We start from the raw sequence: 25,018 nt of genomic DNA on the forward strand, positions 1-25,018 counted from the left end.
GGATTGATTCAGTGACTGGGGTAATCAGGATGGGTGTATCGGAGACAGTGCAATTGGCACAGGATAGAGCAAAATTTAGGGCTGTTGTACATAGTGTCGCTGAGTCACAAGAGACTCGACGGCACATAACGACAACAACATGACAGGAAAAGTGGAATTTTCTTGGAAAAGGCAATATTATGCAAATAGTACACACAACTGTCTTTAAGAAGGAGTCTGTCAGTTAGGTGTCCACGGTAGCTTTGTCATCACGGGGCATTTTCTGGAGGCTTCTTCTTCAAGGATACTTCTTTTGGAAGGCCATGTAGAGGTTATTCTTTTTTTCTTCAATGCATGTGTGGCATCTAAAAGCTTTGGTAGATAATTTAAAAGAGAAATTGTTAGTCAAATTAAAGGTTATTCAGGAAGGAACACCTGGGGCTGTCTATACTAGCCTAATCCTTCGATTCCTTTTAGAGGGTGTGTCTGGGCTTTAGGATGAACAGTTTGTGACAGGTCTCCTTCATGTGAACTGTCTTAAAGGGAAAAAATACTTTGTTACAATAGAAAAGAAAGTTCTTATTTGGCAGGTTATAAGAAAAGGGGGTGAGGGGAGAGTGAGGAAACAAGAAAATTTGCTATCAGAGCAGTTTCTACCAGAATTCAAAAGTTGTCTCTACCTAATTTAAAAAAAAATAACAACAACAAATCCTAAAAAAAAAAAAAAGCCCTGAAAATCTACTGTTTCGGAGTTGGAACTGATTCATGCTGTCCCTCCAGCGAGTTTCTGGAGGTGGTCAGTCACACAAGAGGAGGTTGCCCTTTTTGTCCCCTATTATAGCTGCTAGTGAATTCAGACTGTAAGAGGGGCCACCTCCCTATAGACTAAGGCACCACAGCTCCTGTTACAAACTTGGCATAGATGCAATAAGAAAAAACGGTTAAGGTTTCTCCTTCTTGTTAATTGCTAGAAACCATTCACCAAGGATTGGCTCAAGATAGGCCCGGGTTCAGAGCTGTTGTACATAGGGTAGCTATGAGTCAGAGTCAACTCGATGGCACATAACAACAGAAACATGGACTCATAGCTGACCTTCCATGTGAGTTTTCAGAGGTTTTCTACATCACTCAGAAAAGCAGGTGGATTCAACCCATGTGCCTTAGAGTTGGCAGCACAAATCCTTACCATTAGGCCACCAAAGTTCTCAAAGGAGGTTACTCCTTTTCCAATTTTAAAGTCTTGTGTGAATGTTCTTGTGGCTTCATCCATAGGGGGTTGCACTTGTTAATCGGAAAACAGCTCTTCTCTGGTAGTTTGAATCCATGAGTGGCTCCAGTGGAGAAAAATAGGCAATTTCTTTCCTTGTGATTTATAGCCTCTGAAAACATGCTAGAGGGTCAGCCATGAATTGTTTCTGACTCCATCCATGCCAATCAGTTTTGCATTTGGTGTAGGTATTAGAGAAACTTCCTTGGGTATGGGTAGAAGACTGGTATGGCTGCTTGAGTGGCTGGAGATCTGAAAGGGGATTGCATGAGAGTTGTTTTAAGATGACATCTGGATTTGCCAAATTTAGTTTCTACTAATCATATGCACTTTGTGATTTAAACTCTAAAACAGAACCTTTATTATCTCAATCTTCCCTGAACAAGTTTACCTGAACCTAGCCTGTCTGAAATAGAAGGTGCTCAAAATAAAACCAGGAAAAAGCTGCCTTCTCAAAATATTATCTGTCTTTAATGACTGGATGAAGTCAAGTTTTTACCCAATGAAGGACCTACGTTTGTTCATGGGGCATGACTCAAAAAGAGGAGGGACAGCTCCATTAATGATTGGGGCTTTGTTTTCCACCAGCGTTTCTGGTGCAGCCTGGAGTTTTTCCTTCAATACCATCAATTCCTGATTACATGCTACCTTCTGGACATCACCCTATTCTTTTCGATACAATGGATCTATGTATTTCTTTCACCTTCTATGGATATTTTCTGGATCCTTTCAATTTTGCCAGTGGGATAATTAGATTTTTCACCATTTCCCAGTGTACTTTGAACTCTGTTGATCCCTCCTAACTTTTGCGATATTGTTGCCATGTGTTTTATTTTGATAAATATTTTAAAATTTGTAAGATACTTTATGCATTCAATATACATTTAGATTTACCTATGTATCTTCTGTCACATTCCTTTTCTTTACAAATGTCCTTGCTTGATAAATAAATTAAGAAGATTGATGAAGAAAGAAAATATCAGTATTGAAGCACAGAGGGATAAAAAGAATGAGTAGTAGAGAAAAGGGAGCAATCAACAAAAAGACCAATGGAAAAAAAAAGATATGTATATATGCTTGGAATCCTAGAAGGAGATGTGAGAGAAAAGAGCAGGAACAACATTTTAACAAAGAATGAGTAATAAGAGCCCGTATCAAGAAAGAAAGGAATCTACTTTCTGTCTTAAAACTCTTCTTAATATTTTCTTAAGTGTGGCTCTAGCTGGTGACACACTCACTAAGCATTTGCTTACATAAGAATGTAATTATCCTTCCTCCATAGAGGAGAGTCTTCCCTCACAGTATTTGTTTATTTCCTTAGTGTTTATTTCTAGCTCAATGTTTATTTCCTGTCAGCACATTCAAGATTTAATTCCATTGTCTTCTAGCTACTATCTATCTATTGAGAAGTCATCTGTCAATTTTTTAAGGGTCCATAACTGCTAGTTTATTATGCTATTCATGTGGTTGCAAGATAGTTACAAAGCAATAACAGAGGTATGTTTTTCTAAGAACATGTGATTAAAATGCTTTTTTCAAAGTTGTCTTTTCATGGGGCATCTATTGTAAATAATATTAGTTGTAAAGCTGTACATCAAAATGTTTGGGGCATAGCTTATCCAGTCTGTATTTTTTTAATAGAATTATTGTTTTATACTGGTTTACTTACAAGGTTCGTATACACGGTTTTCCCCACCAGATCTTTCCCTTTTCCTTTACCCATCCCTGGCCTCACCCATCAAATTGTGTGACTCTATGATTACCACAACTCCACTTCCCTGCTCATCCTCACCCCTCTGCTCCCACCCTCCACAATCCATTTTAGATCCTCATACCTGTTTTACTAGTCATCTTTCTATTTTTATAATAATGGTCTCATATAGTATTTGTCCTTATGGGATGGAGTTAGTTCACTTAGCATAATGCTCTCCAGTCCCTCACAAGTTAGGTAGTGATTTTCAAAATCATTGCTCCTGTGTGCTGCGTAGTATTCCATCATGTAAATGTACAACAATTTCTCAATCAATTTGATTGTGGTTGGACATTTAGGATATTTCCATGTTCTTGGGATGGTGAATCATGCTGCTATGGACATTGGTATATGAATATACATTTGTGCCTCAGTTATCATTTCCTCAGGTTATATTTCAAGCAGTGGGATAGCTAGGTCATATGGAATTTCTATGTTCAGCTTTTTGAGGAAATGCCAACCAGTCTTCCAGAGTGGTTATACCATTTTACAATCCCACCAACAGTGTATAAGAGTTCCTATCTCTCCACATCCTCTCCAACATTTATTACTTGCTGTCCTGTTAAACTTTGCCACTGCTACTGGGGTGAGATGGTATCTCATTGTGGTTTTGATTTGTATCTTTCTTATTGCCAGTGATTTTTAACATTTCTTCATGTATCTGTTGGTCATCTGAATATCTTTCTCTGTGAAAAGTCTTTCTGTGTCTTTTGCCCATTATGCAATTGTGTTATCAGTCTTTTTCTTGTGGAGGCCCTGTAGGATTCTGTAAACTTATTATATGAGACCCTTGTATGAAATGGTATTGCTGAATGTTTTTTCCCAGTCAGTAAGTTTTCTTTTCACTCTGTTGGAAAATATTTTTGATGTGCACAGGGATTTATTCTTTAGAAAATCCCATTCATCAATTTTATCCTCTCTAGATTGTGTATTACTGGCTGTACTTGGCAGTTCTTCCACCTATTCTGGCTATGTTGAAAAAGGTATTTTCTATCTTTGGGTTTCAGGTCAATGTGCGTAGGTAAGCTTTCTTTTCTTTTGCTTTAATGATTCTTGAGTCTATGTGCTAATGTCTTTCATCAACTGAAGTTCTTTTCCCATTGTTCTTGTTGTTAGTCACTGTCAAGTTAAAACCCAACTCATGGTTATCCTGTATATTACAGAGTAAAACTACTCCATAGGCTTTTCTTGGAGGTAGTATTTACAGAAACAGATTGCCAGACCACTTTTTAAAACCCAGTCCAATTTATTATATTACATGTCACAATGAGTAACCAAAACCTGAAAAGAGAGTAAATCATTTCCTTCAGCTTGCCAAGATATTGTTTAATTTATTTTTAAAAAGTTCCCCACTTTGCTTCATTGACTTTGTTTCATACAATCATTCCCACACATTGTATTTTATAAAATTAATCACCATTGGGCTATGCCCCCCATTATCCAGTCTTTTCAGGCCCCCTCCAGATCTTTTGCATTTCCTTCATCCCCTCCCTCCACCTACCAATTTGTGCAACCCTGTAGTGTTTGGTGCATGTTGTTGACTCTGACCACCTGCAGTTACTGTATCAGTCCATTTCATCTGGGGTTTTCCTCTCCTATGCTGTCCCTCCACCTTTCTGAGCATGATGTTCTTCTCCAAAGACCAGTCTCTCCTGGCCACATGCCCAAAGCATGTGAGGCGGAGCTTCAAAATCATAGCCTCCAAGGAGAAACTTGGTTTCACCCTCTCCAAGACAGATCGATTTGTTTTCTTGACAGTCCATGGTATGTTCAAGACCCTACTCTAGCACCACAACTGAAAGGCATCGATTCTTTTTCTGTCATCCCTAGTGATTGTTCAGCTCTCTGATGCATAGCAAGTAATTGCGAAGACCATGTCCTGAATCAGATGCATCTTAGTTTCTGGACTGACATAATTTCTTCTTAGTACTCTGGAAAAGTCTCTCACAGAAGATTTACCTAATGCAATTTTTCTTTTGATTTCCTGACTGCTAGTGCCAAGAGTTTTGATTGTAGAGCTGAGCAAGTCATAACTGTTAACAACTTTAATCTCTTCTCCACTTATCATGGTGCTTCCAATTGGCTTTGGTGCATAGATTTGAATAATATCCACACTAACAGGTCTTCCTTTCATGTGTATAGATAACATCCTATCACTGGCAATGTTCTATTTCAGGATACACTAACAACTCAACTCATTGCCATTGAGTCAGAACCAACACCTCCAGCAATTTTTCAGAAACTATAAATCACACAGGATGAGATTTCCCATCTTTCTCCTGCAGAGCAGCTAGTGGATTTGAACTAAACACCTGTGAGTTGGCAGCACAACCTCCTATCCACTAAGCCATCAGTCAGGATGGATATTGAATTTTTGTTTGGTTAAAAATGAATGTAACACCATTTCTCTTTAACCTGTCATTACAAATACAGTAGCTCATTTGATCATCTGATTTAAAACAGCCCATATTAGTTCATGTAAGATTAGTAGTGCCTAGGATTTTTATTTTTATTTGTTTTATTTGATGTTTTCAATTTTCCTATGTTCATACTTTGTAAATTCCATGTTCTGATTATAGGTGTATATTTATAGTTATTTTGAGCCGTGGTTATCAGTAAATGTCAATCAACAAGCTGATGCAGGTACTGAAGCCTTTACTCCAACCACATCTTTAAGACTGACTCTATTATGAGGCGGCAGCTCTTCCTCAGTTGTATTTTAAGCACCTTCTAGCTTGAGGGGCTCATTTTCTCTCTCTGTAACAGATAATGTCCTGCCCCTATTCATAAAGTTTTCACTGGCCAATTATTTCTTAAGTGGACAACCAAACCTGCTTCGTAGTTGGCCTTTGTCTAGAAGCTCCGCAGAAGCCTGTTTACCATGGGTAACTCTGCTGATATTTGGGATACTGGAGCATCGCTTCCAGCCTCACAGCATACAAAGCAGCCACAGTTTGACAAATTGACATCCACTTTAGAAAACAGTCTGGTAAATAAGGACATGTAAAGATAATCAATGTATTTTTAGTCATAAGTACAAATAAAAACTTTAATAAAACCCCTTTTGTTGTTGTTGAGTTGACCATAATTCATAGGCACCCTGTGAACAAGAAATCAGATCCCCATGATTGTATGATTAACAATGACAAGTACTAAAATATTGCCATGTTCAAGTCCCTTGTTACAGTCATTACATCCATCCATCTTAATGAAGGTCTTTCTTTCACTGACCCTCTACTTTTCCATAGTAAGATGCCTAAAATAGGAAAGAAGAAAAAAAAATCCAAACAAATGTCACATCAGACACTAACCAGGGTATGAAGCAACTAACATTTCTGTGCATTGCTTGTAGAGATACAAAGTGGCACAGTCATTTTGTAAAATAGTTCAGCTTCTTATTAAGTTAAACATTCACTTACCATATGACTCAACAACCCTACTCATAAATTTTTACCCTAGAATATAAATCTAGTTTCATGGGGGGGGGGGTGATCTGTACACAGGTTTATAGTTACTTTGATCATAAATATTTAAAAAGGATGCATCCAAAATGTCCTTCATCTAGATAAGCTAGCAAAGCTGTATCATAGAATTCTGGGTTTTGTTATGTGCTATTGAGTTTCCTGTGACTCATAGAAACCCTATATGCAATAGCTCTGAACCCTGCCCTATTCTGAGCTGGTCTCACAGACTCCGACACACCTACCCCCCACCCCCACCCCCCATTGTTCTCATTACTAGGTCAATGCATTTAATCCGGAGTCTTCCTCTCTTCCCCTGTCCTTCCACCCTTCTGAGCAGGATGTCCTTCTCCAAGGACAAATCCCTCATGGCCTCATGCCCAGAGTATGTGAGTTGTTGTTGTTGTTGTTGATTACCATCAAGTCAAGCATGACTCATAGTGACCCGATGATCAAATGACCTGAAGCCCTTTTATTCCTATCATCATTTCTCAAAGTTCATAGAGTTTCCAGAAGTATGATGTTTAAGAAGTGTATGCCACTTCTATTTTCAAACCTGTCTTAAACTGGGAGCTCCACCAAACATTGTCCACCATGGGTAATGGCTATGCCATTTGACACCCCAATGACACAAGGTTCAGGATTACAGCAACACCAGATTACCTCAGTACAGCATATTGACAGAAAAAATGCTGTACCACTTAAAAGATGTTCCCCAAAATATAATAACAACTGGCTTCTAAATACAAAGGCCCTCTCTGAGGTCTTGTTGACTCTAATTAAGAGGCTTAAATAAAAAACAACTCATATAGTATGTTGTTGTTGTTATGTGCTGTTGAGTTGCCTGTGACCTATAGCAACCTTATATACACCAGCTCTGAACCCTTCCCTGTCCTGAACCAGTCTCACTAATTCTGACACACCAACCCCCATTGCCCCAGATACTATATCAATCCATCTCATCTGGGGTCTTCCTCTCCTGCACTGTCCCTCCACCCTTCCGAGCATGATGTCCTTCTCCAAGGACTGGTCTCTCCTAGACACATGCCCAAAGTAATTTTTACCTCAAGCAAAAATCTTTTCCTGAAGTTGGTACATGGAATTTGGACTTATATCCTCCTAAACAAGAGATAGACAACAGCGTGAGAGACCATTAGCAGTGTGTGGTGCCAGGCTTCACAGAAGTGACTTGTGATCATATTAAGAGTTGGTTGTGGAAGGGAGGCTTTGACCAGGTAGCCAAGAGTGCAAGGAATGGAGATTTAACAGGGAAAGGAAAGAGACAAGTCACATGTGCTTGTGTGAGACAGGGGTAAGGGGACAGTGAATGTATTGGTTAAAGTGTCTTTCATCTGCTAGGTAAAAATGCTTGCCTATCAAATATTGTTCTAACACTAAGAAACCAAATTAAGACAGACTAGGAAGAAGGATTGACCATACACTTCCAAAATATAACAGGCCTTCGAAAACCCTATGTACAGCAGAGCACACTTGAGTAGATAAGAGATAAGGCAACTGAAGTTGAGCCCTCAAATTTGGAAACTCAAAAGAGAAGAAGCAGTTGTAAGAAGAAAATAACAATTGGTACGTAGAATGTGAAAAGCATGACTGTAGGAAAACTAGACATTGTAAAGAAAGACATGGAACACATAAATATTGACATATTGGGCATTAGCAAAATGAGATGGATTGGCATGGGATATTTTGAATCCCACAATCACATGATCTACTATGCTTGAGATGAAAAGGTGAGGAAATAACGGGGTTGTTTTCAAGTACGTGAGGCAGAGCTTCAAAATCCAAGCCTCTTCAAGATAGAATTATTAGAAGTCCATGGTATGTTCAGTAGTCTTTTCTAGCACCACATCTCAAAGGCATCAACTCTTCTTCTATAATCCCTAGTGATTGTCCAGCTCTCTGACGCATAGCAACTAATTTTAAAGGCCATGGCCTCTATCAGGTCCACCTTAGTCTCCAGACTGACAGCATTGCTCTTTAGCACTTTGGAGAGGTCCCTGAGAGAAGATTTAATGCAATTCATCATTTGATTTCTTGACTGCGGGTGCCAAGAGTGTTGATTGTGGAGCCAAGCAAGCTGAAATTGTTAACAATCCCAATATCTTCTCCATCTATCATGGTGCTGCCAATTGTCCCTAGTAAAAATATTAAACTATCACCTGATTCAAGTCACAGTCTTTCCAGTCACCTGCTATGCATCTGAGAGCTTGGCAATTAATAAGGATGATAGGAAAAAATTTTACGCATTTGAGTCATGGTGTTAGAGAAAAGTACTGAATATCCTATGGACTGCCAAAAGAACAAATGGATACATCTTGGAGAAAGTGCAAACAGAATGTTCCTTGGAGGCAAAGATGGTGAAACTTTGTCTCATGTATTTTGGATATGCTGTTGTTACGTGCTGTTGAGTCAAGGACATCTCATAGTGTTCCTATAAAAAACTTATCTAAATACTGTCAGATCCTGTGCCATCCTCACAATCTCTGACACACTCAAAGTCACATGTCACTTCACATGGTTGAGGGTCTTTCACTCTTTTGCTGCTCTTCCAACTTCCCAAGCATGATATTGCTCTCCAAGGAACAACTTCGCATAACAACATACCCAAAGTAAGTGAGACGAAGCTTCATCATCTTTGCCTCCAAGGAGCACTCACTCTGGCTGCACCTCAGCACTCTTCTCCAACAGTACAGTTCAAAGACATCAGTTCTTCTGTCATTCTTAATCATTGTCCAGCTTTCAGATGCATAGCAAGTGAACGGTAAGAATGTGACTAAAACTGACATCATTACTCCCCAATAATTTGGAGAGGTCCCTTACTATAGACTTTCCCAATGCAATATGTCTCCTGATCTCCTGACTGCTGGTACTAAGTGTATTGATTGTGGCTCCAAGTAAGATGAAGTCATTGGCAGTCCCTATCTTTGTTGTTAGGATATATTGTTAGGAGAGGCTATTCCTTGGAAAGGACATTATGATTGGAAAGGTGAAGGGTCAACAAAGGAGAGGAAGAGCCTCAATGAGATGACTTGATAGCGGCATTGGATTCAAATATGTTGAGGATGGTAAGGATGGTGAGGGATAGGACAGGGTTCATATCTGTTGTTCATAGGGTTACGATGAGTTGTACCCAACTTAACTACACTTCACAACAACAGCACTGATGTCCATAGCAACACAGAGGGTTGCCAAATGCATTTTCCTAAATGAAAAAAAAACCAGCTTTAAAAAGCAAATTACTGTATGACTCCATTTATATAAAATTCTAAAAAAGATAGCATTATAGTGATGGCATGTCAGGGGTTGCCGTAGACTCTGGATGAGGGAGAGGAGCTGCTACGACGGAAGAACACAAGGGAATTTGGGGGGGGGGCGGGTGATGAACTTGCATGGCATCCTTGTGAGTAAAGGATATTTTGTGTTTGTCAAAACTTCTAGAATTGTGTCTAAAAAATTAAATGAAGACAAGCAAACAGTGGTTTACTCTATAAGAACTGAAAACACCCACCTCATTTCCAAGGAGTCAGAACTGCCTCAGAGCTGACCCTCCAGTAGGTTCCCGACTCCTTGGAAACAAGCTGGGCGGTTTTTACTATTTTGCTCCCTCAGAGTTGCTGGTGGATTTGAAAGGCCAAAGAGCCGTGATCTTTGAGTTAGCAGTGCAACTCCCTACAAATTAGAAGATCAGAGCTTCTGATTTGCTCCACAGGTATAAGTATTTCTGCTGCTTTTCCCTGAAGGAGTTAAGAACTGGAACCTACATTTTTGCTCATATGTTTTTCTTTTTGTTCTTCATCAATTTTGAGTTCCACTCTTCTTTGATAGGCCTTTTGTATTGCCAGACCACTTTCACTCAGGTTGTGTTCATGGATAGTTTGTAAGTGCAAACTTCCAGCACAGCTGTCTTTCTGAAATGCTTGAACTATTTGCACACAGGATGAATGGTTAGTGTAGTTACACATCCTAAGTCATTTTATTCACTTATACTCTGAGGATTCTATTTCATTTTCTTCAGGCACTTATGTTGAGTGCACATAGGATGCAAGTCTCTTGGAACACTTTTAGGGTTGGTTTTTTTCCCTCTGTTATGTTTTAATGTCAGAGATCTTATCAGCAGGTCCTGACAACCATGGTTTTCCATTCATTGTATACATATTTCATCAGAATTTTAAATCTAAAGACCTATATTTCCTTCTACTCTGGGGCCTTTTCTTCTATTGTTCCTTTTTGTCTTTCTTTCTGGCTGGATCCTATTTGCCTTTTTGGGGCTTTCCCTCCACCCTTTGAAGTTTTTGCTTTGATATTGTCCTTTCTGTTACTCTGTGCTGGGTTTTAAAGAATTCTTGGCCTTTCCATTTGCTGCTTCTGTCTTAGGCTAGGTGGGAAGGAGGGGGAAGATATATCCTACTGCCAGCGATCAGGGTCCTTCTTTCTGGCTTGACTTTCAGCTCCATGATTCCCAGCGACTGAGACTGGATTTGTGGCCTCCTCTCCTGCAACATGACAGAGAATGGGGTGGCTTGGACAGGCAGGGGGCTCCAGGAGCACATGTTTACCACTCTTCCATGTTCCCTGTGAGAGCCAGACAGCAGTCAAGGTCAACACTTGTCAGGAGTTTATATGCTGATCAACCTCTTTTGTATAAACAAAGCAGCATTAATGGGGAGGAGGAGGGGGAACACAACAGCATTAATGAGGGCTTCCACCCAGGTTCTAACAACAACAGGGAAGGGGAGGCTTGTTGATTGAGCCTCTTGTTGGAACAGCACAAGCCAGAAAGGGATATAAAAGCTCCGACAGCCCAGAGCACCTCACACACTCACACACTCACTCCCTCACTCACTCACTCACCTTCCTCCCAGCTCACCTCCTCCGTCCGTTCCACCATGGTTGACACCTGCTACCCCAGATCCTGTGTTCCAGCTGCCTCCACCATGTCCGTCTGCTCCAGCAACAGGAGCTATGGCAGCCGCAGCTCCTCCTGGGAAAACTGTCCTGAGAGCCACTGTGAGCCTCCTTGCTGTGCCCCCACCTGCTGCCAGTCCTCCTGCTGCAAGCCCACCTGCTGTGCCCCAGCCTCTCATCTCACACTGGTCTGCACCCCTGTGAGCTGTGGGTGCAGTCCCTGCCAGTCAGGCTGCACCAGCTCCTGTGAGCCCTCCTGCTGCCAGCAGTCCAGCTGCCAGTCCTCATGCTGCACTTCCCGCCCCTGCCAGCAGGGCTGCTGTGTGTCTGTCTGCTGCAAACCCATCTGCTGTAGGCCCATCTGCTGTGAACCCATCTGCTGCAGGCCCATGTGCTGTGAACCTGTCTGCTGTAAGCCTGTGTGCTGCAAACCCATCTGCTGTGAACCTGTTTGCTGCAAACCCATGTGCTGTGAACCTGTGTGCTGCAAGCCTGTGTGCTGTGAACCTGTCTGCTGTAAGCCTGTGTGCTGTGAACCTCTCTGTTGCAAGCCTGTGTGCTGTGAACCTGTGTGCTGCAAGCCCATCTGCTGTGAACCTCTCTGCTGCAAGCCCGTGTGCTGTGAACCTCTCTGCTGTAAACCTATCTGCTGTGAGTCCAGTCCCTGCACAGCCTCCTCCTGCTGCCAGCCCTCTGTCTGCTCCTCCTCCTGCTGCAAGCCCTCCTCCACTGTGTCCCTCATCTGCCACCCTGTGTGCAAGCCCGCCTGCTGTGTGCCCACCTCCTCTTGCTGTGCCCCCAATTCCTCCTGCATGTCCCTCATCTGCCGCCCTGTGTGCAAGCCAGCCTGCTGTGTCCCCTCATGTGGCCAGAAGTCCTGTTACTGACCAAGCACTGCTCACAGAAGCAGCTGGGTTCCAGGTCCCTCAGTGGCTATATTCCTCCCACCCTCTCTCAGTCTAGGTCCTGAACCTGTTAGTTGGCTGCATCCACCCAAGGACAGGCTACCTCTCTATCTCCAGGGTCCCTATGTGACCTTTGTCCCTCAACCCTCTAGGAGCTCCCAGCCTTGCTCCTCCTAAGTCTTTACCTCCATCTGCCCCCTTTCTTCTCACTTTCTGGACTCTGTGTCACACAGGACCTTGACGTGTCAATACCTCATTGAGCTCCTGAATAAACTCTTTTTAATCACTTGATTCTCTTTTTTCTGTCATCAGATTCACAGGGTGAGAGCACATGGTTTTGATCAGACATTGGTTTATCTCTGGCACAAAGCATTCAAGGAATATGTAATTTACTTCAGATGTCATAGGACAGAGGCCTAACTCCTCTGGGAGGGTGTCTGGGAGTAAGGCCCCACCCAGAAAGACTCATATTCTGCATGGGCCCCTTGAGCCCAAAATTGTGAACATGGTGACTAAAGGAGATCCCTTGGGTTCACAATCAATACACTTGGTACCAGCAGTCAGATCAGGAGATGTATCGCATTGGGAAGCTCCACTTTCAGAAATCCTCTCCAATTACTGAGGAGCAATGAGGTCCATTTGAAGACTAAGGCACATTAATTTAGGATATTGTCTTTTCAATCTACCTGAGAGCTGGATGATGAATAAAGATGACAGAAGAATTGATACCTTGGAGTTGTGGTGTTGGAGAAGAGAGCTGACTACTCCGTGAACTGCCAAAAGAACAAACAGATATATCTTAGAGAAAATGTGACCGGAGTATTCCTTGGAGGCAAGGATGGCTTTGTCTAACTCGTATATTTTGAGCATGTTGTTAGGAGAGACTATTCCTTGGAAAGGGACATCGTGCTTGGAAAGGTGGAGAGTCAATGAAGAGAGGAGAACCACCAGTGACAGCAGCAATGGGCTCACGTTGGTCAGTGAAGATGAGAATGGCACAGGACAGGACAGGGTTCCCAGGAGTATTATTCCACTCTCATCTAACAACAGTAGCAGCCCTAGTGTGACATCAACTCACTCTGCCAGCTCCCTTGCCTGGGGTTGCTTGAGGCTCCAGACCCTCGCTGTGAGGGACTTGCCCTCACAGCTTCCAAGTCCCTCACCCGCTGCTTGGCATCCCCACTCAGGTCCCTTTGCGGAGCTCTTCTGCCTCCTCACAGCGAGGTTCAAGTGGTCGTGTCTAGCCCAGCACAGTCAGGAGCATAAGGACCCACTGAGGCCAAGGGGACGTTGCTGAATTCGGCAGTAGAAATTTTCAACTCCACATTTAACTTCATATTTTAAACTGGGAAGTATCCAATTTGTTTAGAAAAAAGTTTAATTAATCTGGCTTAAAGTTTTTACACACAGGAAGATGCATACTTAAGAAAAGAAAATTATGCTCTACAACTATGTAATGTGTCTCCTTTACACTTTACGTTTAGTACTTTTAGATTCTTACCCTTTCACATGGCCATTAAGCTTAAGTATAAATTGTGTGTCATCCCCGACTTAGCCTCTCAGCGTGGCTTTGACATGGATGTCGCAGGAGCCTGACTAAAGAACAGGGATTTGTCTTCTCATGGTCTGGGTCTAGCTTCCTTGTCTGTGGCTCACCCCTGTCCAACCCTCTGTTTCCCCATGTGTGTGAGTGCAGACCCTCACACAGCACCTCTCTCTCCACTGTCTATTCTGTTTCTTTCATAAAGTACAGTTCAAAGGGATTGGCTTAGAACCCACCTTACTGTGGTGGTTGTTAAGTTCCATCGAGTCAGAACTGGCTCATTACTGACCTCTCAGTGGTTTTCAGAGGCCACAAATCTCACGGGAAGGATGTGGCCATCTTTCTCTCATGCAGCAGTTGGTGGAGTCAAACTTTGTGCCTTTGAGTTGGCAGCTCAGCTCCTTAACATTAGGCCTCCAGAGCTGCCTTCCCTACAGTGGTATGTCCTCATTAATGGAAATGTGAAAAACCCTACTGCCACACAAGATCAGATCTACAGGTACCAGGGCTTAGAATCTCCACCTAATTGTAAAGTGACAGAGAGGTGATGTAGACTGTAGCGAGTTGTGCTGCTTACCCAAAAGCTACTCACCTCCCTCGGTTCGAATCCACCAGCGGCTTCTTGGGAGACAGATGGGCAATTTACACCCCAGAAACCCACTGGAGGGTCACTGTGCGTTGGAATCAACTCCATGGCAGGTAGAGGGAACACAGTTCAATGCATAAAAGGCCATTTTTCAGAGCAGTGGGGTTTGCCGGTGTTGGGGTTATGGTCATGGGTGGGGGCTTTGCTGTTGTCGGTGCTCAGGGTGACCCTATGCCTGGCACCCCCTCACCTCGGTCCTCTCTCTTGCAGAAGAACGAGTACCTGCTCACGGTGCTGGCAGAGGAGCGGGGCACGCTGCTGCTGGGGCTGCGGGTCTCGGCCAGCAAGCTGCACTTTCTGTTCCTCAGCGAGGACACTGCCGGGGCCTGGCAGACCCGGGTGTCCTTCCGCAGTCTGGCACTCACGGACAACCGGTGGCACACGCTGGTCTTGGCCGTGTCTGAAGGCTCCTTCTCCCTCACGGTGGACTGTGGCCTTCCCATGGACATGTAGGTACCGGGTGTGAGGAGAGGGTCACATGTGCTGGGGTGACGCTGTCTGACAGCACCAGGGAGGGGGGACCCATCTTCTTCCCTTTCAGTTCACACCAGTCCTGCCTGCAGCACTGTCCTCTGCCCATCTGTCAGTGAGCAACACCCTCACATAATGCCCCTCCAAAGAAAACCGAAGCCAGTGTCATTGAATGAATTCTAATTCACGGTGACCATGTGTGTTACAGGGTAGAACAGTGCTCTGTAAGGTTTTCAGTGGTGGGGTTTTCAGAAGTAAATGCAAAGGCATCTGTATCAAACTGCCAACCTTTCTGATAACAGACCAGTGCAAGCCATTTACAGTATCCAGGGGTCTCTTTGAAAGCCTCAACTGGGTCAGGTTTAGGGAACTCATAAGTGGGGCAGAAACTTGCCGGGGAAAGAGAGGCTCTCAGACAGATTAGAAGCCAGCCCTTCCCTCCATAAGGACCACAGTGGATGGGGGCATGGATGTGACTCAGGTCACAGGAATGTAGAGCTGAAGGAGACCTTCAAGAAGACAGGAGTGGAAGTGAATTGACTCCCACTCAGCTAAACTATGGAATCCAGGGTCCTAGGATGAGCATAACTGAGCATTTCTAGAACACTTGCTTTGAGTCTTACTTTCTGTTTTTTATTGCTTTACGTTTTTCTATGCCTTAAGCAAGGACCTCTGTTGAGCCAGTGCATAATGTGCTGCTCTGTTAACAGAATTGTAACCACATTATGTAATCAGTGCATAATGTGGAGCTCTGGTGGCCTAGTGGTAAGAAACTACACTGCAGTCTCAAAGGCAGGCGGTTCAAACCACCAGCTGCTTTGAGGGAGAATGGGCAATCTCCTCCTATGAGAGTAACTGACCCGCTGGGAGGTCAGCAGTGGGTTAGTTCCAATTTGACAGTACACAACAACAACAACTGCTAGCCAAAAGGCTGTCAACGCTGACATAGAGTGACTCTATGTCATACAACAGAATGACTTGTTATCTCTTTTGTGTCATCTTTAATGCCTTCCAATCTAAAGGGCTTTATAAGGAAGTGTTTATTTCTAAATCAATGAAGTCTTCCCTGGCTTATTTTCAGATGTAGATAGCCTCATATATTTTTCTAGACTTAGTCTGGAAGTTTCTCTGACCTGTCCACCCACAGGTGACCTTGCTGGTATTTGACATACCAGTGGCATAGCTTCCAGCATCATAGCAAACGTGTAAGTCACCAAATGACAGAAAGTGGTGGGTCCTACTGTCAATCACACAGTAACTGGCTTCACAGAAACATCTAGACTAGTGTTTGACCGAGTAACTGGGTATCAAAGTCTAACCAGGTGGACCCATAGAATACTCCTGAGGTGGCTTCTGTCCCCTTGGTGTTAGTTGGCCAGGCTGTGACCACTGGCAGTAAGCAGTCCTCAGGAAATGCCTCCTGATGGGAGTGAGTCACTAGCTTTGAGCACATCTCTGCGGAAAGTCCTGGGAAGCTGGAGCCGAGAGTGAGCAGAGGCGAGGAGCACGGACATGACCCCTCAAACTTCAGGAGTCTTGTTGACCATTGTGAGAAGTGTCTCCAAGGACTGGTGTGACCAAGAAGTCTGTGCCCCAGGAGTTAGTGATGTGAGCGGAGAATGAATGCTCCACACTAGCAGGTCAGAAGCTGGCCAAGCCACAATCAATTGCTGCCGAGTGACAGAGAATTCCAGGAGCAAAGGATGACAGTATGGTGGCTTAGAGGGCACGAGGCACTGAGAAGATCCCTAAGGCCAAGGCTACACACATTGTCAGACACTACACCCTCCAGCACGGGTGTTGCTTCATCCCCAGAGCTCAGTGTCTGAACTCACACATCCAAACACAACCTGAGCTGCTGCTTGCTGGCACCCTCTGGTCCGCCCTGCCTCCCATGAGCATGTGGGCACTCAGCACGGGGTGGGCATGCTGAGGGACCTGTGTGGGCACCTTCATCAGCCCCTGTGGACAGCACCTAGAGGCCTGTAAGGAGACAGAACCACTAGATGTCTCTGCTTTTGTAGAAGACACTCATGGTAGCACACACACTCTTTACACAGCAAACCAGAGGCAACGTTGCTCCCCTGGAACCCTAAAACTCCCCTGAAATGTTTTCAGAATTGCTGACATGCCCTTCCCAGCCACCCTTTCTATGCGAGGAGCCCGCTTCTTCATCGGCAGCCGGAGACGAACAAAAGGCCTGTTCACAGTGAGTATGAAAGCTGGGCATGGAAAGTCCTTCCAACACCAGAATCCTGTTGTCATCATATTTTGCTTTAAGAAATCATTATTTGTGCCAAACAGAAAAAGGGAGAACACCATTCCAGAAAGATACTAGACGGTTGCCCACCACAGGACATTTGCATGTCCCTGCCTCCAGGAACCCATTTTTAAACGTACAGACCCACTCACTCTCTTTCTCTGGTCTAGCCACAAATGTCCTCTTAGCATGGAGCCTGTGCCCCATTGTTCTGATAAAATGACTCTCCTCATCCAAGCTCTCTCAGCCTCCTTTCTTTGTTTGATTACTTCTCCAGAGCACTGACAAGTAACATATTCTATTGGATTTGCTTCTTACTTGTCTCTTCCCCTTAGAGTCAAAGCCTCATGAGGGAAGGGATTTTTGTTCCTTGCTATATCCCAGTTTCTCAACTGTGCCTGATCCATAGTAGGCATTTTGTGACTGTTTGGATGGATGGATGGATGCCTAAGTAGATGAGTAGATGGATAGGTAGATGGATAGATGGGTGGATAGGTGGGTAAAACAGGTGGATAAGTGCGCAGACAGATTATATTAACTCTTAGTGTTAAAGAATAAAAGAGCATTAGATCCCCCACCCTGAGCCTACTCCTGCCTCCAGGATCCAGGTAGGCCTGGTTGTGGTGGTCCGGAACTTGTCTCCAGCAGCCAGTGATCTGAATCAATTTTCCTTCTCTTTCTCCAGGGTCTGATGCGGCAGCTGGTCCTGCTGCCTGGCTCCGATGCCACCTCCCAGCTGTGCCCCAGTATGAACGCTGAGCTGGTGGTGTTGTCTATACCTCCAATCCTGCAGGGTCTCCCAGGGAAGCCAGAAGATAACGAGGTGCCAAAATATCCCTATGGTTAGTAGACTGTAGTCCTTCTCCTCCATGCTAACAGTAGACACCCCGAGAACCTTGGCTTATGGAGAGCAAGAAACAAGGGCTCCCCTCATCGGCTTCTCCTGGAGATTTGTCTCCTTGTGGCCACAACACAAGAGGAGATGCTAACACTGACCAAGAGAATACTTCGCAGGAAGGCAGGTTGTGTCACCAGAGGCACTAGAGGTGGTCTACCCCAAAAGACAGGTCCCAGCTGCAGCCACTCAACTCCTGCTTGGACAGTGCCATTGATAAACATTTGCCCTTTTGAAGACCTCCAGGCTAGTTACAAAAGTCCTAAAATAGGTTATTAGCAGCTGCAAGGGAGAAAGATGGAAAATCTCTTCCCAAGTGATTCATAGCCTCTGAAAACCCACTACAGTCCGGTATTGCGTCAGTTCTGATTCAACACAGTAAGTTTGTGAGAAGATCCTAGAAAGTTCACCTTTTCTTGACCTTCACCAACTGCGCTCTTGTGTCCCCCAGAGCAGTATTTGGTGGTTGTTTGTAACCCTCACTTGTAGACATTCAAACCTGAAGTGTAGAAACTCAGCCCCAGAGAGCAGAAACTCAGCAGCCAACAGTGTTTCTCTTGCTTTTCTTTTCTTTTCTTTAAATCACACCCTCAGTGTTTGTTTCCTGGAACTGCCAAACTAAATTCTACCTAAAATGACAGAAAGTTATTACAGTTCTGAGAACTACTAGTCCCAAAACAACGTGCCAGCAGAGTCGACCCTCCTCCCATGCGTCTCAGTGTCTGGGGGTTGCTTGAACTTTGGCATTCATGAGATGTGACTACATCACTCCAATCTCTACCTCCAAATGCACATACACTCTTCTATATTTCCGTTTCTGTCTCTTTTAAGGACATTCAGGACAAATGATCTCATCTCAAGATTTCTATTTTAATAACACCTACAAAGATATTTATCCAAATAAGCTCACATTCTGAGGTTTCTGGTAGACGTATCCTTTGAGGGTCATGGAGAATTTTATAGCCCTCTTTGTCCTACCCCACTGCACCTGACTCCTCAAAGTGGGGCCTCCACACTGAGCATGCCCAACCCTTATGTCCTAATAATCCTGGCCTCACAGCAGCATTATGCTCTGCAGCAGTTCCTGTCCTTGTCACAGGCACAATGACATAATTAGGATGCTGTTTGGTCCTCAATGGATGTGTAGTTATTGGAAAACAGCAGGGCAGAAGTGCCACAGAGCTCAGCGTAAATGATATTTAAGTAAACACAAGCATCCAGACCATAAATTATACATGTTGAGAGGGGGAGAAGGACCTATTATTAATAAGAATTTTAACAGACGCCTATGGAAGATGGAAAGGAGAAAAGAGATTCCTTTGGGGGACGGACAGGAGAGGGGGCAAACATACAAAGCGGTTAAAGTTAAATTAGATCAGAACTATTTTCAGAGAGGTTCATTTAGGGGTAAGCCAAGTTGCTGCAGTAAAGAAGGCTAGCACTCAAGAACAGAGACCAAAGATGAGGAAGATATTGTTGATTTTGGGTGTTATCAGATCAATTAAAACTCAGAGTGACTCCACGTGACAAAATCAAGCTTTGCCATAGGGTGTTCTCAGTTGCAATGTTTACAGAACAGATTATCAAGTATTTCTCCATGGAGCCCACGTATGTTTTGGTTAGCTGCAGAGCAGTCAGCCTTTTTTGCTTTTTGTTGTTGTTATGTGCTGTTGAGTCACCGGTAACTCATAGCGACCCTATGTGCAACAGCCCTAAACCCCACTTTATCCTGTGCCAATTTTATTGTCTCCGACATGCCTATTCCCATTACCCCAGTCACTAAGTGAATCTATCTCATCCAGGGTCTTCCTCTCTTGCTCTGTCCCCCACCACCTTCCCAAGTATGATGTCCCTCTCCAAGGACTGATCTTTCATTGAAACATGTCCAAGTATGTTAGACAGAGCCTCAGAATCCTTGCCTCCAAGGAGCAGCCTGGTCTCACCTTAGGGCTCCTTTTAGAAAACTGGTTGATTCCTTTGGTAAGAAGCTTAACAAAGTTAGCTGGGGGGAAAAAGTGTCATTTAGACAAAGTCAGGTCTTTCATACTGGGGCAAGATTGTGATTGGGGCCTGCATGGTGTCTTCCCTTTGTAATAAGCACAAGGTTCTTGCCTTTGTTATGATGAAATCTCCAGAGAACATAGGTTTGAAGTCCCAGTTAGCGAGGAAGTGGAAGCTCCTAGGGCTGGGCTGGACTGTTATGACTGGTTCTGGTTTAAAAGCATTCCAGTTTCCTGTGTGCAGGGCCAATCCTGGTACATGGCTAGGCTCTGTGCATCTTACTTTACTCATCTGTGACATGAAAGGGTTGGATTGTTCCAGTTCTGGCAAAACCAAAGGCAAGACTGCACTCATGTGGCCCCCACCCTCACTCACCTCAGTCTTCCTCCTGAGAGCACGTGTCCGATGGGCACTCATCCTCCTTGGTCTCTCACTTAGAAACCGATGTGAAGGTGACTGTAGGGGCACAGCCCCGCTGCACCCAAGTGGAAGACGCTCAGTTCTGGTTTGATGTTGGTCGGAAGGGACTGTATCTCTGTGTTGGCAGCGAGTGGATCTCCGTAATAGCAGGTGAGGCTGGGGGTGATGTCTTGGATGTGATTAATGGGGGTTCTTGGTTTTAGGCCCTGACACCCAACTGTCCCCTAATCCACATTTCCCATGTGATTCTGCAGCACAGCATGGTAGGATAGGCAGGCTGCTGATAAATGCATGGCCCTGGGTTATCTCTTGATGGCCACATAATAAGTCTTTCAGACTAGAATCCTCCTGAAAATTTGGAAAGTAATTATCAATCAGGACTTGTCAGGCAAGCCAGGACATATGTAATACTCAGAGCACAGTATACTTTGGCCAGGGAGGCCTCCCATCAAGGAGGAGGAAAAGAAACAGTGCTCGGACCTGTGCACTTAACTCAGCAACATTTGCTCCCCTTGGCATGACCCACGGACATTAACCCATGGGGCTTTTGGTATCTCTGGACTGCTTCCAAACTGTGGCAGAAAAAAGCAGGGTCCTTCCTTTGTAAGGTGGCGCAGTAGCCTTCTCTCTTCATATTTTTCCTATCCCAAGTCATAAATAAGATACAATAAGGTCAAGAGCCTAAAAATATTCTTTCTTACAGCTGAACATTTCAGAATTCCATTCCTGCTTGTGGGAAGGACAGTACAGGTTTGATAAATGTTCCCAGTGGGTTGTCCATCAGAAATGGAAACGGTTCTAACTGCACCACCTGGCTCTTCTCTTACTTGCAGTTTATCTAGGGCGCAACTTTTATAGAGGCAATATACTTTGAAGAATTCTTTAATCAGGGTGCAACCTATATATTTCACACCGTTAGTATCATCTGGGGCTCTGTGGATCATAAAACTCATGGCAGGCCCAAGCAATCTCTATTTGGCCTTGTCTATAAGAATATAAAACCAATTGCTGTTGAATCTCTTCCAAGAGCCACTGAATAGAGCACTCGGCTAATGTGCTCAGCTGCCAAATAAGATTAGAGGTTCAAATCCACTCAGACGTGTCCCAGCAGAAAGGGTTGGCCCCCTGCTTCTCAAATTCAGCCCCTGAGAATGCTGTGAGGTGCAGTTCTACTTTAGCACACACAGGGTGTCAGGAGCTGGAGTCAACACCATGGCAACTGGATTATCAGAGTTAAAGGAAGCCCAGGGGCCAATAGTGTTTTGTGAAACTGACCCCCACAGGAAAGCAAATGCTTTGGGAGTCAGACATAGGTAGAACCCCTGGGGACTGTGCATTTAAGAAGATTGATTGATTGATTGGCCTTTAGGGGAATGTTGGCTAAATCCTAACTTTTCTTTCACAAGCCAAAGAAAAGCTCGACTATGTGGAAGAGCATCAGAACCTGTTCACCACCTCAGAGACCCTGGGCATTGAGGCCTTCATCATCCCCGAGGTGGGGCTCTTCGTGGCAACAGCCAACAGGAAATCCACTTCCGCCATCTACAAGTGGACGGATGGGCAGTTCATTTCCTATCAGACCATCCCCACGCAGCAAGCACAGTCTTGGCGACATTTCACCATTGGGAAAAGGGCAAGTTTGCGTTCTCGATTCTTTCTAACTTGGGGATATCCTCAGAGCCTAAATGCTCTCCTCATGTAGACTCTCCAGGTAAAATATTGCTCAGGGTTTGAAAATCTTATTTGGGTTATTAAAGAGATATAAAGTTATCTGTCTTTAATGATGTGTATCAATTCCAAATGTGACTTTGAGGACGTAAGAACAAGATAATTTCCAGTTCTGATAGTGTCCAGTTCTATGGTCCTATTTCTAGCCATTATTTCTGGCCATTGGTCAATTGCTATCAAGTTGATGTCAGCCCATGGTGACATTGTGTGTGGAGGTAGAACCTTATTCTGTAAAGTTTTCAGTGGCTGGTTTTGGAAGTAAATCACCAGGAATTTCTATTGAAGCAACTGTGAGTGGATTTAAACTTGCAGCCTTGTAGTTAGCAGGGGAATACATGAACTGTTTACACCGTTTAGGAAGTTCCTTTAAACCTTTTGTTTAGCGTCAACAAGACACACACCCCCTCAGAGGGCTTTTGCATTTAAAAGTCCATTGTTATTTTATTTTGGAGGAACATTCTTCTAAGTGTTCCAGCACTCTTCTGTCAATATGCTGTACTGAGGTAACCTGGGGTTGCTGTGATGCTGAACCTTGTGTCATTGGAGTGTCAAATGGCGTAATGTTTACCCATGGTGGACAGTGTTTGGTGGAGCTCCCAGTTTAAGACAGGTTTGAAATTTTCATTAAAATTAATTGTTGTTGTTGTTATGTGCCATCGAGTCATTTATGACTCATAGCGACCCTATGTACAACAGCCCTAAACCCTGCTCTGTCCCATGCCAATCACACTGCCTCTGACACACCCACCCCGATTATCCCAGTCACTGAATCAATCCACTTCATAGAGGGCCTTCCCCTGCTGCGCTGTCCCTCCACCCTCCCAAGCATGATGTCCGTCTCCAAGGACATCTCTTTACAACATGTCCAAGTATGTCAGACGAATCCTTGAATCCAGAATCCTTACCTCCAAGGAGTTGCTTGGTTTAATCCTCTCCAGGATGAATCTGTTTGTTTTTTTGGCAATCCATGGTACATTCAATACTCTTCTCCAGCACCACAGCTCAAAGGTGTCAATTCTCCTTCTATCCTCCCTAGTCATTGTCCACCTCTCTGATGCATAACAAGTGATTGCAAAGACCATGGCCTGTATAAGGTGCAGCACCTTAGTCTCCAGAGAGACACCATTGCTCTTGAGTACTTTAGAGAGGTCCCTAACAGCAGACTTTCCCATCGCAATATGTTTTTTGATTTCCTGACTGCTGGTCCCAAGAGTGTTGACCGTTTAAAAAAAAAAAAGGATTGGAAGCAAGAGTGGCATCCACTTCCTAAACAACAAGCCTCTAGAAATTCTATTAACTTTGAGAAACAATAGTTATAGAAAGGTTTCAGGTCTTTCGTTCATAGGGTCTCTATAAGTCGTGCTTGACTCGACAGCAATCAACAACGACAACAACAACAACAACAACAATGAGCTATTGAATTTATTTTGTGTGGACCAGAAGTCTGTCCATACAGTCAACATTGTTGCAGTCAGTTCAGAACAGGAACACATCTGAATTCTTGATTCTTCCTTTACTCATTCCACAGACTTTGGGTACACACAATGGGAAAGGCCAAATTAAAGGGGAACAAGTATGGATGGTAGGGGACACTCAAAAGTATCTTCTTTCCTGAAGCGACCTGCATCCATCCAGGCTCTGATTTGGCACAGGGGATAGAGCAGTGAGCAAAACAGACAAAAACATCTGCGTGCCTGTAGCTTACAGCTGTCTCCCTTCCCAGGCATGCTCCAAACCAATGAAGTGAATAAAAGGCTAGCTATTTTCTAAAAAATTATAAATTTACACCAGGTAACATCAGAGGAAAATATTTTGTCACATAATCTAAATAAACACACAGTTCTTTCCTTAGTACATTAATTATCAGGGCTCTGGGGAGCTCTGGGGTTGGAGTCTGTAAGAAGTTGCACTGCTAAGCCAAACCCCAGGCCTCTCTGGTGTGGTATAAGTCCACCACAGACTCAAAGGGAAAATGCAGGGCAGTTTGCTTCCGTTGATCTACAGCCTCCACAAATCTGCTAGAGGGTCAGTTATGAGCCGGTTCTGACTTACCAGTAATGAGTGAGTGAACGAGTGCCAGGCATTGTACACGCACAGCACAGCAGGCGTCTGGTTCCAATTAGAGTCACACGACACGTGCAGCTTTGCCTCCTGTTAACTTTCTACCAGAAGGAACTTCTATGGTTTCACATGGCCTGTCATCATGACCTCGGGAAGAAGATAGAGAGTCTCTTCCCATGTGATTTACAGGTTCTAAAAACCCATTAGAGGTTAGAGTATGAGTCGGTTCTGACTTGACAGCAATGAGTTAAGTTGGAGAGGCATCAGAACACACCATTGCAGGATGAGCCACATCCTTACTGGTAGAAAGCAGGCCACTGAGGTTTGTTTGTTTCCTATTTATCCAGGTTATGATGAACGTTTCTGAGCAGACAGCTTTTCCTGAACGTGGGAGTAACTTTCAGAGAGTAGTGGAAATAATGAGCTAAAGAATACAGACATTTTGAGTGAAATATCTCAGTCACAAAAGGACAAATATTGCACAGGGCCACTGTTGTAAAACAGGACTGACATCAGGGTTGAGGGGAGAAAGATGGGATAAATAATGTATACCACATTGAAACAGATGAGGGAGAAAACTGTTTAAAAGGAATATGTGATTAGGTATTATTGTCATGACAGGAGTCCAGAACGAAGGCTGCATAGTGAAGTGAACCTGGGGGGAGGGATTGTAAAACAATGAAACAATTTTTCTTTTACTTTTCAAAG

At 43.9% G+C, this 25,018-nt stretch overlaps 2 protein-coding genes across 2 annotated transcripts in view; both read left to right on the forward strand.

Moving 5' to 3' along the window:
* The window catches only part of TSPEAR (thrombospondin-type laminin G domain and EAR repeats), a 114,081-nt gene that overhangs the window by 49,252 nt on the left and 39,811 nt on the right, over nt 1-25,018 (forward strand). The window contains exons 3-7 of the mRNA XM_006898423.1: nt 14,685-14,923; nt 17,064-17,154; nt 17,891-18,047; nt 20,540-20,671; nt 21,928-22,154. Of these exons, the coding sequence (XP_006898485.1) occupies nt 14,685-14,923; nt 17,064-17,154; nt 17,891-18,047; nt 20,540-20,671; nt 21,928-22,154 (846 nt within the window). The remainder of the gene's footprint in view (nt 1-14,684; nt 14,924-17,063; nt 17,155-17,890; nt 18,048-20,539; nt 20,672-21,927; nt 22,155-25,018) is intronic.
* Nucleotides 11,362-12,267, forward strand: LOC102845241 (keratin-associated protein 10-8-like). The gene is made up of 2 exons (XM_006898404.1): nt 11,362-11,709; nt 11,962-12,267. Exons 1-2 carry the CDS (start codon nt 11,362-11,364, stop codon nt 12,265-12,267), a joined length of 654 nt encoding a protein of 217 aa, XP_006898466.1.

Source organism: Elephantulus edwardii, unplaced genomic scaffold, assembly GCF_000299155.1.
Source record: "Elephantulus edwardii isolate Elephantulus edwardi_28Jun2011 unplaced genomic scaffold, EleEdw1.0 scaffold00228, whole genome shotgun sequence".
Taxonomy (NCBI): domain Eukaryota; kingdom Metazoa; phylum Chordata; class Mammalia; order Macroscelidea; family Macroscelididae; genus Elephantulus; species Elephantulus edwardii.